Source organism: Strix aluco, chromosome 3, assembly GCF_031877795.1.
Source record: "Strix aluco isolate bStrAlu1 chromosome 3, bStrAlu1.hap1, whole genome shotgun sequence".
Classification (NCBI taxonomy): Eukaryota; Metazoa; Chordata; class Aves; order Strigiformes; family Strigidae; genus Strix; species Strix aluco.
This window is the reverse complement of record NC_133933.1, coordinates 35,535,287-35,552,112: the sequence shown is the minus strand read 5'-3', so window position 1 is coordinate 35,552,112 and position 16,826 is coordinate 35,535,287. Positions and strand designations below refer to the sequence as shown.

At 42.1% G+C, this 16,826-nt stretch overlaps 1 protein-coding gene across 1 annotated transcript in view; it reads left to right on the top strand.

Annotated features, from left to right (window-relative positions):
• The window catches only part of PLB1 (phospholipase B1), an 81,175-nt gene extending 65,414 nt beyond the window's left edge, over positions 1–15,761 (top strand). Inside the window, exons 48-58 of the mRNA XM_074820648.1 lie at positions 630–673; positions 1,922–2,021; positions 3,389–3,440; positions 5,318–5,398; positions 6,512–6,577; positions 7,108–7,202; positions 8,376–8,457; positions 9,784–9,888; positions 10,978–11,073; positions 14,564–14,638; positions 15,115–15,761. Coding sequence (XP_074676749.1) covers positions 630–673; positions 1,922–2,021; positions 3,389–3,440; positions 5,318–5,398; positions 6,512–6,577; positions 7,108–7,202; positions 8,376–8,457; positions 9,784–9,888; positions 10,978–11,073; positions 14,564–14,638; positions 15,115–15,336 — 1,018 coding nt within the window. The 3' untranslated portion in view covers positions 15,337–15,761. The remainder of the gene's footprint in view (positions 1–629; positions 674–1,921; positions 2,022–3,388; positions 3,441–5,317; positions 5,399–6,511; positions 6,578–7,107; positions 7,203–8,375; positions 8,458–9,783; positions 9,889–10,977; positions 11,074–14,563; positions 14,639–15,114) is intronic.
• The last annotated feature ends 1,065 nt before the right edge of the window (positions 15,762–16,826 follow it).

Genomic DNA, 16,826 nt, shown 5'->3' with positions numbered 1-16,826 from the left:
ATGGTTGATAAGCCTGAGTGCATGTATACGTTCTTTTCTTCATCCTTTCTTCCACCCTTATATGTGTGTGCAGGCACAGATACCTTAAGGAGGGCCTGCCAGAAGTGGTATAGGAACGTATTGGCTATGCACAGGCAAGCTTTGAATGGTAGAGACAGAGGCTCTTTTCATAATCAACACTGCAGAATCACAGATAGGTGGCTAATGAACACTTAATGCAGTCTTTCTTCTAGGCATAACTGCACACAAATGTAGTTTCAGGAAGGTCACATGGAGCAATTTCAGTGAGGAAATATGCCTTTCTATGATGGACAACCCAGCATGTCTGTATGAAACATCAGTTCTCCCAGTACGCTCTATTCCCAGTCTAGAGGCATAGCTTCTATCTTAGCTGATGTGCTGCTTGATTTAATGTGAAATCTCCTTTCAGTACTTTCCTTGAATTCTTGTGGTTTATCTCCTTAGTCCTGTTTGAGGTTTTGGGGGGGGGGGGGGGGGGGTTCGTTTTTTTTTTTGTGGGGTTTTTTTTTTTTCCTCCTTCCTGGGCTGCTACAGCAACATATGGTGACAATAAGACAGATGGCTGCAGGATTAACCCTACTTGGTGATTTTGTTCTTTCCCTTTGTAGTATGGGAGGTGATGGGACCCTGGAGACCCAGGCTACTTTACCCAGTGAGTATCCTGGAAAATCAATGTGAGAAAAATGAAAGGCTAGTATTACTCTGAAAGTAGTCTAAGTGGATGCTAGGAAACATCTGGAAATGGTTGTGCTTTCCTTGCGAACAGTGGGGATGCCCATATACTGTGGGTATGAGCAGTTCATGTGAGTCACAGCTGAAACCCAGACTGACCTGACTAGCTGTAAAGTTGATTCAGCCCCTCCATATCACAGGACCTGCATGTGATGGTATTGTCCTTTCAACAGAAATGATTAGGAGTAAATGTGCTGAAGGTGACAGAAGTTCATGGCAGACCTGCTCCTCCCTTATTTAATTTTGTGCTTTCAGTGACTGACTCTAACGGCTGTGAGCAAATGAAGGTTTATAAAACAATGAGTGGTCCATCTAGAACAGGTTGTTGACAAAGTTATGGTTCGTCCTGATGATTTCAAGTTGCTACATTGCACTGAAAAAAAAATCTAAAAATACTATAAATTTCTTGTCTTAGTGTTCTGTGTAATCGGTCCCTGAAGTTTCCATAGAAACCATTAAGTGGTCAGTGTGACCATAAATTGGAGGGGATTTGATTCACAATGGTTCATCTATTTGTATGTGATCCACACCATGGCACAGTTTGACAATACCTGACATCATTGGTAATAAAATCTGATATGCTTTGTCTTGTACCACACACATTGCTGTGTTTAAAGAAAAATAGAAGGTGCATTTCACTTATGCATTATAAATGAGACTCTATAAAGAAGTTTCAGACAGCACTACAGACACAGGAACAATAACAGTTTTCAGATGTTACACTTCCCTGCTGAGGGTTTTGATGAAAACTAGAAATGTAAATAAAATTCACTTCTCTGCAATAAATATTATCTTGATGGGTAGCTGGAGGAGTGGAAGGTAGAGGGACATATTCAGAACATCTGCTCCTGGTACATGGAGGAAAGTAACTATGATTACTCTGGCACTCAGACTCAAGACTGGTGAGTCGCCTGGGCCCTGTGCATCTCCTGGGCTGCCAGACTTTGGCTTTTTGAGGCCACAGAGAGCAATAGTTGCAGTGCTGAAGTTTGGACAGTAGCTGGAGTCTCTAAGGCAGGTGTGTGTCTATAGCTTCTGTAAGGTCACAGTGAATGACGGGAAAACCCAGGTCTGTATTCTCACCACTCAGTTGGCTTGTACTTCTGCGGGAAGCCACGCTGCCAGTTGTACTGTGGATGATTAAACACCGTGTTTTCTCTTTTTTAAGATATCTTGAAAAAATTCAATCCAAACCTCTTTGGCTTCTCCACTGGCAGCTCTAAGGAAACAGCTGGGTTCAATGTTGCAGAGAGAGGTGCCACAGCACGGTAAGCAGAATTGCAACTGAGAAAGGGCAAAGGGGTGAGAACTGATGGACTGGCAGATTATCTTTGAACCGCATGTAAGGTTGAGTTAATACTGGTGACCTACTTGTACCGAGCACGTTTCTGTGATCTGATGTTCTTTATATAAATTTAGTATTTGGGGGATTTATTTGTATCTTTTTCTAAATTAGAGACAAAGAGAAACTTTCTTGCTCTATTTAACCTCTACCCAGAATTTCTGAACCAATGTCTTTCTTATACTTCTAATTTTACTAGTACCTTTTCCTGCTCAGCCTTCAGTATGGAGGTCCCTGATTCACTATTAGGCCAGGTCTGTTATGAGAAAAAATTAATGACCATCTCTCCTTTGTTCCTTGATTTCTGGGGAGTGTGCCTCAAACTAACAAATAGAAGCCCACTACTACCCTAATGGCATTAAAAACTATCCATGTTTGCAGTGCAAAGAAAAAGAACAGAATGAGCAGGTGGGATTTAATTCCTTTCTCCTCCTGAAGAAAAGCTCTACTAGTCTGTTAAGAACCAAAATGTGTAAGAGTTTGTATTGCATAGGCTGTGTGTGCTCTATGGATACTTGTGGAATTTGTTTCCAAGACTTTGTGGCACTCTTAACAGTCGTTAAATTTACTGCAAGAGAGTTTCAGGCAAAGCCTGTGTAGCTACTAAATATTTGTGGGTGCCCTGACCAACAATGCAGGGTGATTGGTATGGTTCTGGGAGTAAAACTAATGTAGCCAGACTTGTGTAGCTGCTGGAGGGAGGCAGGGCTTATTAGTTTAAGCACAGTCTCATGCTAGAATATCAGGAGCTCAAGTTTCCAGCTGGTGTCTCAGCATGGTTTGTGCTTTGCTCTGCGGATGTTGCATCCTGCCCAGAGCTGAACTCTCCAAGCTGGCAGTTCCACAGTATAAGCAATATCTTGCAGCAATAAGACAAGCCATAGGAATTTAAAGCCAGATCAGGAAGGTTGGTTAGGTGCCCAGCTTCTGTGTAAGCACCAAACTCCCCCACTAGATTTTGAAGGGAGTTATGCAACTAAATGTCTCTGTGCATCTGGATATTAGTGGGTTTCTCCAAAAAAACCCACACTTAAGCCAACTGTGAGATGAGAAGAATTCATCCCAGTTGCCTGCCACTTGGCAACCACCCTACCTGAAGCCCTTTCAGATCAGATTATTCACTTATGCAATTGCTGCTGATCGTGGTCCTCCTATGCTCGTGCTTTTGAGGTATCACTTTCTGTGTACTCATTTCTGCTGATTGTAAGATTCCCACAAATGAGGAGTCGGAGAGCAAGAACATGATGTGCTTTCAGAGCACGCATCTAAAATGTTTCTGTCCTCTCTCTACAGTAATATGTCAGCCCAAGCACATGAATTGGTGGAGCTAATGAGAAGCAGCTCGGTAAGTGAAACTTGGTCTGCCCCTCAATGCTCCTGTGGTCTCTGGGAGATGACTTCAGTTGACTGGATGCTTGAGTAGGGAAGAGTACTTTACTGATGGAAGAAAAGTCAGTGTCCTTGTCTCTTGGTGTGCTTTCCAAGATGAATGTGTGTGCCAGGGATTAGCCTTTAGGAGATGATAATTAACGTGTACAAATCCAGGCAGGTAAGGTGCAAACACACAAAGCAGAGACTAATGTAGGGTACAGTGTGGCCAGGAGCTGTAAGGATGCTAATGAGGAAGAGGAGACATTTAAAGCCTCTGGGGAGATCACAGGACTGCTTAGTTGAGCAGCAGCATTCAAAGCAGAGGTCATAAAGGCTGAGTGTAAAATCACTGGAGCAGGCACCTGGTGACCAACCTGAATCACATCATTCACTCTTGAGTTTGGAAAATGGCAATACTAGGAAGGGAGGACAACTGAAGTCTTCCCAGGAGATTAAGCCCTCTGAAACTCTGGTTCTGAACAGGCAAGTGATTAATCAGTGGCCAGAAACCTTAGGGTTGGGAGAATCCCTGTCATGCCATGAGCTTTTAGGGAAATGGTAGCGTTGTGGACCAGCCTGCTGTGCTAGCTCCACTGAGAGCTACCAAGGGCATCAAAAGTGTGATTTGCTTTTAACTCAGTGGTTGTTGCTGCAGTTTGGGGTGGGGGGAGGAAATCTGGAAGAAAACTAAGACTGCCCTGCTCCAAGTGTTGGCTGAATTTGAGCAGATGACTGTCTGGGTGTGAGCTGTTGGTTCAGGGAGAGCACCCTGTAAGGGAATGGGAGTGCCTGGTGCTCCTTGGCTCAGGCTGAATGAGAGAGGAAGGTACTGAATAAGCAGGATTTGTCAAAGCATGTGTCTCTTCGTGCCAGCACTCTTGATGGATGCTGCAGTGCTTGCCCCACTGTCAGTTACTCTGCATTACTGATTGTTTGGCAGAGCGAAGGGAGCTGGCATGGCTCTTCAATAAAATAGTACATGACTCTAGAGCTTTGTTTTATTTGCTGCTTTTTATGCATCTTTAAAAAAGGGGAAGGGGGAAGTCCCTGCCACACTTTGCCCCTTCATAAAAGGCTTTCCAACAAAGTGCTGGTTAAGGAGGAGAATTCAGACCTGTGGGTGATTCCCAGGCCCTTCCTCTATTTGTGGGATCCTTTCGCAGATGTTTATTATGTAAATGCACCACACTAAAAATAGTTGCCTTTGATTCCTTTCTTTGTACTGAACGTTACAAAATGTTTTGATGAGATCCAGCTCTCAGCAGCGCCTATTGTTAGCTTGTGGTGACGTGGATGTTGCAGCTGCCCTTATATGAGCTCAGTGAAGTCACCAGCCTCCTGGACTCTTCTATTTTAATCCAGCTGTCTGTTCCCTGGGGCACCCCTCGCCCCTCCTGGCCATGGGGTAATACTTGCCCAGCTGGCAGGGATCCCCAGCAGCTCCAGTTCCACAGCTCCATGAGTCACTCCAGCATCCACTCCCACACTGCTTCATCCCCATGCTGCCTGCGGTGTTCAGCTGCGGCTGGCAAATCTCCTGTCCATCGCTGTCCTGAAGCTAACATTCATTTAGGGACACTTGCTGCCACAGACGCATTTTCATGCTCAGCTACCCTGACAGATCTTGTCTGCTGAAGGGAATTTCGTTACAAATGCCAAGGTGAATTGCAGCTAGACTAGCAAACAGTTCACGTTTTCCCCCTGGACGGATGCTTTTCTTTTGCCAACTTAACTCAGCATGCCTCCTTTCTCTGTTCTGCCATGCTGTCTGTACCCCCTTTAGCCCCATTTGTGAATGTTACCTCTGCATGCCTAAGCAATGGATACTGCAATCTGTTTATGTGCCACTAGAAAATTAACTTCAAGGAAGATTGGAAGCTGATCACTGTCCTTGTTGGAGGCAACGACCTATGCCAGTACTGCTTGGACAAGGTTTGTATCTCTGATGAGGCATGCTCACCCAGGCACTTGGCAAGTGACCAGCCCTGGAAATGTAACCTTTTCTCCCTCTCAGTGAGCCAAAGTTCCTCTTTGTTTAAAAAGCACTTAGAGGTTCTGTTCCTTTCATCTGTATTGTATCAGAAACAAGCGCACAGCTTTTACTATTGGGGCACTGTAGCTCTGGAGTAATGCATTACTTAAGCACCAGCAACCTGCCCCACATTGAACAAAACACCCAGGATAAAGTGAAGAGCTCTCCCAGCTTAACTGGACAAAGCAATCAAGACAGCATGGTATCTTAGGCATGTTGTTATGGGGACACAAGTGAAGTTTTATTCTGGAAAGCATCTCCATGCAATGATTACTGAGGATGCCTAATTCTTGCTTCAGAATGATACTGAAAGAAATAACATCAGTTTATAGTGAAAAAAAGGTGTCTTTTATCTAGCTATGAGTGGTCTACCCCTCTGGAAAAGTTACTGTGGCACAGACTGTGGGTCTGGACCCCAGCTCATTGAAATGACCGGGGGCTGTTCTCTCAGTTTTGTTCATTTCCCTTTAAAGGTTGCTGCCTGGAGCCTTTGTGCCCACAGCTACACCTCTATAACTACAGTCACAAAGTCATTTTTGCGTATAGGGTTTGTGGGGCCTCACTGCCTCCATATCAATTTCTTCAGATTGGCACTTTTTTTAAAAAAAAAAAAAAAAAAAAGTATCTCTTTGTTCGTAAGACAAACTAGTCTGGTCTGGGTCCTGTAAAAGACAACGTGAAATCCAAAGATGTGATTTATGTAGTCATTTATCAGGCAAAGACTCTGCCAAGAACTATTATATACCTCAGGATTTTCTACAGAGATTAAGGGAATATATTAGTGGCATAGAAACACAAGTACTATATAACATGTGTGTATGTAGCAATAAGCCTCTTGATCTGAAAATATATCTGCCAATAAAGGCAAAAAGGAGCATTGATTTGGTATATCTTTTCATGGACTGCCTTGCAACTAGAGAGTCTGTGGATTCCTTTGTTCAGGTGAAACAGTTAAACTTCTTGGTTCCTGAAAGAAAGCTGATCCAAGTTTTATTTTTTTTCTAATTACACAGGAAACCTATTCAGTGCAAAAGTATGTAAAGCACCTTCAGAACACTCTGGATATTTTCTATAAGGAGGTAAGCTTTTAAGATACCCTAGAAAGCATGATCCCGGCAAGCACACTAATGTTTTTCTCACCTCTGATAGACTGTCAGTGATTCTGTTTCGTACAAGGTCATCTTCCAAACAGCTGGAGTCAGACTGCTCCTCAGCACTGCGTTTCAACAACTGTATTAGATAATACTCTGAGAAAGTGAGCTGCAGTTTCAGGAAAACTGTGTGTTTCACAGTATTTTTGCTGTGGACCAAACATAGCACAACCTTCCTGCCAGTTTTGATGGCTAAACCAACTGGACAAGGTTTCATTTACCCTAGAGAAGGTGGAAATGCCCCAGGGAGTGAAGCAGCGTTTCAGCTAGTTTGTACTAGCTGCTGGGAATTTTTTGGCTGACATCCACTGTATGTCTCCCTCTCCCTGCCTTTATACATCATCCTTGCACATGCCAGTTTGCACTGACTCCCTGACCTACGGATGGCACTTCTTTCTCACTTTGTAGTGGTATCATGTTCTGTGATTTGGTATGTCTGGTTATCATAATCTCTGCAGCTCCCAAGAGTCTTTGTCAACATGGTGGAGATACTAGAGATTTCTGGACTGCGTCAGATTGCAGCAAGCTCTTCGGAGTGTGCTTTGACATCAAAGTAAGTGAGCAAAACAGGTCTTTGCCTTTAAAAAGCTATTTTTTTGGATCAATCTATATTGCTTCTACAGCAGGACATCCACACCAAGCTTTCCAAGCTACCTTCATCGCAGCCTTTACCTGAGATGCTAGTTCCCATCAACTTTCTATTATTTCTTCCAATACTTCAGCTAGAAGGTATACACCTGTAGAAAGCAGAGTCGTCGCCTGTCTTCTCAGCTCTAAGGCAGCATGTCACAGCACAGGTCACCATATAATTGCCATCCTACTGAACTTCAAAGCCTTTTTCACCCAGCCATTCACTGCTCAGCAGCACAGGCTGACATCCCTGATGCCTCTCCTTGTATTCAGTGCTGCATTACCTGTGGTGCAGTCTGGGCTGCATACAGCAGATTGCACAACCAGGAACTGCTTTTCACACCTAATGGAGGAGACCAAAATCCTAATTCAAAGAAGATTGAGGGACTTGTTTTAGAAAGCAGCAGTGCCTTTACAGGAGTCAGCATGGACATGAAAATGCTTTTTAGTCTAGCAGAGAAAGGTATAACAAAGACCAGTGGTTGGAAGCTGATGCCTAATGAATTCAAATGAAGTTAGGCACAGATTTTTAATAATAGAAGTGATTAACTATTGGAACACACTAGAAGGGAAAATAATGAATTGACTGTCTTGCTTGATGTCTTCATATTCATTCCAAGCACGTTCTTAGAGGATGCATTTCAGTGAAGCACAAGTTATTACCTCTTGATATAGGGGTAACAGACTAAAACAGCGGTCTAAGGCAGCAGACTACATAAACAATTTGTCTTTTCTATCTTTAAACCCCCAGATTTCTGAAAATCTGCTGTAAGCCTATGTGTAGGGTGTTGGGGTTTTTTATTCAGACATGTGTGATTTCCTGCTAATGTGTGGCATACTAAACATTTGGGTCTAACTCAAGAGTTGTGGATCCTGCAGCTCTTACCAGCTGTGACAGGTGTTCACTTTGAAAACTACATCAGTAGGGATTTTTTTTCTGAAGTATCTGTCCATTTGTAAGCTAACGAGGTGACTCTCCTTCAACATGTGAGCTTTGAGCACCTATCCTGAGCTCCTTGAAACAGACACATGTTGCTGAAGAATTGCATAGGCTACTTCAGGTTGGCTTTTAATGCTAGTATTTCTGTCATTGAAGGAATGTTTGCCCATGTTTCTTAAACCCTGAGGAAAATTCTGATGAACTACAAGAAATTAAGAGAGTCAACAGAGATTTTCAGGTAATACCTTGATTCTGTAACTGGTCATCTTCACTTGTGTCCTTTTATACTGCTTCCCTTACTGCCCTTCCTCTCATGCATATCCTCAGCAGGACAGAGAGGGATGACTAGGAAACAGCTCGGCTACAGTCTAACTAAAACCCTAGCCAGCTAATCAGTTAGCAGCAAGTCTTTCTACACTGCTTTATGATTTGACGTCAGTTCTGAACTGGAGGCAGATTGAGACCAGTTCTGCTTCCAGTTGCTGTTTTGACAACTGAAAAGGAATTCCTGATGATGGCTGTTCTGTTGATACGTGTTTGTCCGTTATGAATCCAACTAATAGCTCACATGAATTAACATCACTGCAAGGATGACAAATCACCTTGCATCAGCTGTTTTGTGGAAACTCTTACCAGAGAAAATTAACTAAACCAACCTGATATTCCTTTCTTTTGCCATGGGCTGAAAGTGTGCACACAGATAGCTTACCATGGGTCAACTTGCTATCTGAGAGTAACTTTTCATAGCCTCAGGCATAAGATTCACTCAAATTTAACAAAGGTTATAAATAGCTATTGGATCAGAAGGTTCTTTCATCATTCCATCCTTTGAATACAGGAATCACTGTATCAGTTCACATTATGTTCTCCAGCCCTCCCTCCTGGCTCTAGCAGTGGTTGTTGTTCAATGAGTCTGACAAAGCTCAAAAAATCCATCTTGGAAAATAGTTGTATAAACCGACCCAGGGGGATGTTTTCCTTAACTAAGGAAGTGAGGTTAGGAAGGTTTTGAGATGTGACCAGGAGCATTAGAATTTATGCCCATAAGCTGGGAAGTAACAAGGAGATGTTTTTATCTGTGTGAATGTCTATTGCCATAGTTCTCAAGTAGCAGGTGATTTTTCAACGCTTAAGTTTTATTTTACTTCAAGCATACCTTTCTGAAAAATCAAGTCACTTCAGCTCAAGTTGGCCTTCTGAACTCGTCAATTCTAAGAATTTTGGCCTTATTACTTTTTTTTTAATTCTCTGTGAATTTGAATTTCGCTGTGATTGTGCAGCACTGATTTTGTAAGTAAGGTATGAAGATTTTTTTAAATTAAACAACTTCACATTTCAAATTATCCTAGCTTCTGTGCATTTTCCTCATGAAAATCTCGTCATGAACCAAATTATTTTCTTAGCCGTTCTCTGGACTGCTTTATACTATTCAGCTGTATTTATACTAATCATTTATGACTTCCTAAATTGAAAGAAGTGTAATATGCATGTTTTTGATAGCTGCCAAATGTTAGATGAACCTTGTAAGTAACTTTTCTGTTTCCAACCATGAAACTCCATACAGGCTGAAGCCTTACAGCTGATCAACAGCGGTCGGTACGAAGAGCGTGAGGACTTTGCAGTTGTCATGCAGCCGTTTTTCCGAAACACTTTGTTACCCCTGGATAGCGTAAGTTCTGGTTTTCTTTCCTATTATGTAGGGACCAGTATCTTGATTTCTCTAAGTCAGTAAGATCCATGCCATGAGAATTGTGTTTTCTTCTCTTTGGACAGTCTTAGCAGCACAGGATAGAACCTGCAAAAAGAGTGACAGAGGAAAAGACAGGAAAGACTATGCTGCCTCTGAATCAAAATGGTTTTAGGAATAATTTGTAGTGTGCACACATTAATCCTAAGCACCCTCTGTCTTCATCTAAACTGCATGTTGGTTCCCCTCTTACTTCCCCTGTTGGGGGCTTGGCTGGCATTCACCACAATTTTCTTCTGGTCTAGGTTATGGAGTTCGTTCAGGTTTCCTTCACACAGAGACTGGCACTTGCATGCCTGGCTCATCCCAGCCTGGAAACAGGAAGCAGCTTTTGAAGCCAAACACTGATTATCCCTCTCTTCTCCAGCCTTAGCATTATATATGCTGTATATTTAGGGATACAAATATTCAGCATGAATCCTGGTCAAAACCACCCAGTTTTGCATAATACTGATTCTTTTGTCTTAGCACCCCCATTTCATTCTGGCAGCTTCAAGTCCGAAGAATGGTTACCATATTGATATCGATGAGGCAAATTTTCCCTAAGACAGACATTTCTCACAACTGGGTAACCCCACAGTTTTTAATGCTGCCTGAAATTCAGCAAAATTTCAACACCTGAAAGGATGTAATTCTGAGTTGTGGAAGTTTAACAGACAAGAATAAGCAACCAGTTTTCTGTCAGTTCTGTGCAAGGTGGAGTGTGGGTTAATGGCAGAGTCCACATAAGAGTTATGACTGTTGGCTTAATGACAAATTTAAGTTTGTTATGAAAATCGCTGTTTAAAGTTGAGCAAGCTGCATTACACAGAAGGTCTCAAGATGCAGTAACCAGCCCACAGTTAGGAGTACCTTAGTTTCATTTGCAGTGTCAAAATAGAAGCATATTGCCTTTAGGAAGGTACCAAATTTGTGAAGTGGGTATGCCAAGTACAGTGCATTATTAGATAGAATATGTCAGATCTCAAAGGCTGAAATGGGCTGAGAAATACATTTTTGCTTTTATCACAGAACGACAAGCCAGATCTGAGTTTCTTTGCGGCAGACTGCTTTCATTTCAGTGTAAGAGGCTACGCTGAGATGGCCATGGCTCTCTGGAATAATATGGTAAGAGGTTGTGACCTAGATCCCTATGTGTTTGTGGTAGCAGTCCCTACAAAAGATCATGGGAAAGGTGTCTGAAACAAAACAGTAAGCAAGAAATAAAATTGATATTCTAACAAGTGGGGGGCTGCTCAACTCTGAGACCCTTCTCAGCCTGCATTTCTTAGGAACACGATCCAAAGCATTCATGTTGCATAAAACAGTGTAAGTCTCTTGCTCTTTCAAAATGAAAAATCATGAGAGTCTTAGTGTAATGAAAGATTCCCTTCTCATTTGGTAAATAACTTGCATTAAAGCAAAAAATCAGCCTAGTTAAACAGTCCTGTAGGTTTCCTAAAAATGTCTGTTGAATGAGCTTGCCCTTCTTCAGTGAATTCTGCTAGATTTATCAGGAAAACATACATGTGATTGAATTTTTGCTGCCATTAATAGTGTGGACATGTTGTACCACCCACTCTAGTATCTGAAGCAATTCTAGTAGATTCACTGAAACTAATGGGGGGCTGAAATCACACCTATGATGCCTCTGCTTGCAGTCACATTCCTTCTGTCATTTTTGGGGAAATGATAGCTTTTGAATAGTGCTGGAAGAGGCATATGCTGGACTTGATAACTCCAAGGTCACAGTTGCTTTCAGAACTGTGATGTTTCCCATGGTGGAAGGAAGACTATGGCATTTTCATGCCACAGTGACATTTCCTCCTCTTGTCTCAAACAGCAGTACCCAAACACTTTGTGGTAGCAGAAATCCTGTATCCTGATTTGTACAAGAAACAAGCATATATGGAGGGGAATTTCTTTTCAGTTTAAAAAAGTTTGAGCAAGATAAGAAACTTACACAATACTCCAGAATGAACTGGAACTGGGAAATGCAGGGCAGAAATCTGTGCAGCTGCCCAGTATAGCATATGAGCTGTAGGTCCAGGGTTACAGAAAGCAGTAGCTGTACAGTGCATGCACATGCTCTGAGTAATTGATTTGTGCATGCACAGCAAATGTGCCTGTTTTCTGTCAGGCTTCCCTGACCACGACTCCAGCTGACAGCAGTCTGTTAGGCTTCCATGTGCAGTAGCTCTAACAGGGCTAATGGTGGCCCAGAAACCCCAGGCAAATGTAGAAAACATTCAAATTGAGCGTGGCTTCAGGTTTTGAGAAGAAAAAGAGACAGTACCTGGACATATGGTAGCCTTAAATTGGGTTTCTGTTGCCACGTGGTGTTCCTGCTGGCCATTACTCATTTCTGAATCACCATCAGTCCTTTTTCTATGTCATCAGAGTTTTATTCTGTCCAGACTGTCACTCATTTCCTACGCATGTAAGGATACTGACACAAAGATTTCTACTGGGGTGACGGGGATCAGGTTCTTGCTGATGTGAAGTGCAACTATTCCCTTCCATAGAAATCTGTCGGTCTATGCCAACTGCAGATTTCACTGCTTACTATTTAAATCTAGTTCTTGTAACACATCCATGCTTTTCACTCACAGCCCATGTACGGCGAGGCTGTGCAAGCTTACTGTAAGGCTGTATTGTTTCCCTGTTCCCTGAAAAGCTCAGCAGGCTGTAGGCTTATGGCCAAATGACATGGATTCTTGTCAGTACACATAAAAGGCCAGCCTGTGCCTGGCCACTGCGTGGGCATGCAGGGATGGGGATGGCTTAAGGAGCCTCTCCCTCATCATGATGTTCTTTGCCCTTTTTGCTTCATACAAAGCAAAGCATGCTCCTGCTCTCTGAAGTCAGAGGACTTTGAAGTCTTAAGGGGCCCCCACTGGTGCCAAATCCACCTCATTGGTCCCCTGGCCCAGGAGAAGAGCACATGGATGGTGTGTTTAGCTTGTGTCCTGCTTCCATGTTTGCCACATGCTCTAGAATAGCTGTATGTTTCTTCCAGAAGTTGCCCTGTACACTCATAGACATGGGGATAGGGTCATCTTCAAAGCTCAGAAGCTAATGCTCCTGAGGAATAGATCACATAGAGATGAAGCAAGCATGGCTGGCTACAAAATTTTGTACCTTATCATCCTTTGTCTGGGCTCTGTGCCAGACTCCTTACCAAGTGGCCTGGCACAGGGAATATTATAATTATCTACAAATAACCAGTCGTACTCCAGACAGAATGCTACAGGATATGAGCCACACATCTTACAAATAACCACATCATAATTTGAGCTGTTCCCTTTAAGATGAAATAAAACTACCAAATTCAGTCCAATGTTAGCTGGCAGGCAGGCCAAGTGATTTAGGACTCATATACGAGTCCACCAGGACTCCACAACAATCAGTACAACTTGGCATTCTCTTTTGCTTCTCATCTTCTCTCCACTTGTTAGCTTTCTTTCCTTCTCTAGTCACATTTTGCCATGGTTCATATCTCTCTTTTCATTTTTCAGGCTCTACTTCTTTTTTTTTCTTTTTCTACTTTTTTCTTTTTTATAAACTGAACTAGAAAGTATTCCCAGTGCTTCCATATGGGAATCTCATGAATAGAATTTTTCTCTGCATTGTGTTGGGCTTGTTGTGGTATTGTTTCTCTTCAATGTAATCACTTAAACTCTCTTAATCGCTTGAGGACAGTAAATGCACATATGGACAATAGCAGAAGCAACAGCATTCCTCTATACTGTATTCCCAGAAGTGCTGGATGACAACTCCGCAGTTCTCCGTGGGCCAGTCCTGAAATCATTGCTTCGAGCATGTCCATACACAGTTGTAAATGCTTCAGTTAACATGACTGAGCAAGCCTCTACTTGTTAGCTCAACTATGGTAACCGATGGTATGTGCACGCCTAGCCAACTACAAACGCTATGCCATTAGCCTAGACATATTTTGAGTTTGAAATGGACTTGGGGCGAGCCTATGGTCAGCTATTGCAACTTAGCTGACAACTGATAGTATAAAAAGCTCTATTTAACTCGCTTCTTGCAATCTTGTGAACTTAGCCTCAGCTAAAACTCCCAGGGAGTTTCGTGTCTGAGTGAAGACTGCAAAGGTTGACACTGTCTTGTCCCATCTCTATAACTCTACATCATTTCTGAAGTCAATTCCATCACCGTGACACCTAAGCATCTTTCTTTCAGTACTAAGTACATGACTAACATCTGTCATATGTTGGGGTTTTTTTCGTTGTAGTTTATACTGTCATTTGAGATGTGTACGTGGGAGAACTGGGTGTATAGTGAACCACTTTGTTTTAGCAGAATATTTAAAGTATGTGGTATTCAGAGTTATTTTCTCCACTCAGTGCAAAAGGAGGAAAGACTTCTCGTGTTCCTTGCTTCCTGAGGGAGTTTTTGTGCAGTCACTACATCAGAATCTCAATGTCTTCAGTTCATGAGTGTTAAAATGTTTGGAAACTGTGATGCACCTTCTACCACATTTCTTCATAGCTGCAACCATCAAAAGATTGGATAAAAAGTTGTAACCACCCAAGTCAGGAGAGTCTGAGGAGGAAAAAAAATCTTTGTTTACTATTGCTTTTCTCTTCTTCAGTTGGAGCCAGTTGGTGAAAAGCAGACTTACAACAGCTTTACCCATGACAGATCAAAACTCAAGTGTCCAAACCCAGTAAGTAAAGGCCGAGATGTCCATACTCTCCATTAACCACTTCTATTTTTCTCTTCTTATTGGTAAAATTCTTTAAAATAGTATCTTTGTGAAGGCTTTAAATAGCTAAAATATACTTCTGTTTTGTTACACACAGGGAAATCTACTTAAAATTTAATGCAAAAAAAATTATCTTCACTGCAGTGGAAAGCCTCTCATTTAAGCCAGTTTTAATGAGTCTACATATTTCCATTTAGTTGTCTGCAACAAACAAATTTGGAAATGATGCCAGCACACTCTGAGATGGCTCCTTTTCTTGTTCTAGGAACTTTCAGGCAATAGGGCAGGAAAGAGTCTGAGCTAAAATAGACAGAAGGCAGAAACAGCTGATAGTCTAAGATTGACAGTTCCTCTCTGGGAAGGGGTGATGGCATATTGTCTGAATGCTGCCTGTTGAGTGGTCTGTGGTCACTAAAACCTTTGCTCTCCCTTTGTAGGAGAAACCCTTTTTTTCTACACTGAGAAACAGTGGATTCAGAAATTCAGATCTCAACTTGGAGAAAACTGAACTTTCAGTCCCCTACTGGGCTGTCATTGTGGCTGCAGTAGCTGGAGTCCTGGCAGGTTCTTTACTCATCTGGCTTGTGTCAGGAAGAAGAGCCAAGAGGCACCAACTTGAGACTGACACAGAAAAGAACATTAAAACGACATCTCTGTAAAGCAAGTGGAACAAACATCTGTCTCTGCTGAGGCTGCTCTCTGGTGAGATGCAGAGAGTAGCAGAATAAAAAAACTTTGGGATATAAATGAAGCTTCCTGGTTAGCCAGAGATTTTTGGGCGCAATAATCTTGATCAGAAATGTACTGTAGAGTTAGCTTCTGCAGATCAGTCAAGTGGAGGATGATGTCTGAAGTGTTAAAGCTTTTTCATTCTGGGATTCAATTCTCTATTTCATGAATATTACTCAGGATGTCAATTGCTTGCATGAAGTGATAAACTTGTTCATGCATCTGGCACCTTAATTGTGCATCTATATGCCTTTTTTCTTATAAAACTGTATATAAAATGTTAGATACAAGTCCATAATCATGACCTGGTACTCCCCAATAACAAGGTGAAATAAAAAAAGAAAAGTTGCAATTTCATATGTTCGATTCCAGCAAGACCATTGAGTTGAAGTTGCTAAGGTTGTTCTACACAGGAAAGTACAATGCTGTGGAAACAACTTTAAGTCAACCTCTGAGCAACTTGGACCATCCATCTATGTGGTGGCATCCCTGGTGCAGTGCTGTGCAGCACAGCTAGAATAACTGCACCTTCTCCACTGCCTTGAACTCCAGCCTCCATTTGTCTGGGACTGGACCTGGAACTGGGTCATGTGCATCACTTCTCCTCCAGAGCTAAATAGCCCAGGGCAGTCCTGTATCCTCCTGCCCACTGCTATACAGCAGCTGGTTCCAGAATGACTCTTTCTGTGGGGAAGGAATTTCTTCACTAGCATGCAGTAAGGGGTCAAACAAAAATGAGATACCTGGTTGGCAACCTAGCCTGGCTGAACCTTTCCCATAGGACCTGTGGTGTGTTCAGGTCTCAGACTGGAGTCTCCATGGCTGTTTTCCAAGGAAGAATTTGCTAAGTTTTTTCAAAATTCTTATCAGGAGTTCAGAAGAGGTCATTCCTGGAAATTAGACATTCCTTTTTTTATAGTTGTAGGTCAATTCATATGATCTACTAGTACAGAAGATACTTCACAGGTTTCCTGTGATCTTGTTTTCCAATATCTTTGTTATTTCCTACATCAAATACTTCAAATTTTGATTTTTACTTGAAGGCAAAGCATGGTTTGCAGTGGTGTGATTTTTCTTTTTTTTTTTTTTTTTGTGAGGTGCACTGCATTTCCACTCCAGAAATACAAATGAACAGAAAATTAAAATGTTTCAGGGAATAAAGTGTTCTGGGGTTCCTAAACCTACTCATTATGCACACAGAAGGTATTCAGACTCCTCCCTTTTTCTATTTCATTCCTGTCATTGTCCTTGCTAAGATCAAAAGAAGTGGGTAAAATACAAGTTGTAGAGTCAGGTTTCAGGGTTTGTAGCTCTACTCACCTCTCCTTTGACCTCACTTAAAGCTTGGGCTATTACTAGTAGGACTTCTGTTTGCCTAAATCTTATCCATAGATCTGTGTCTGGGAACTCTACATGCAGC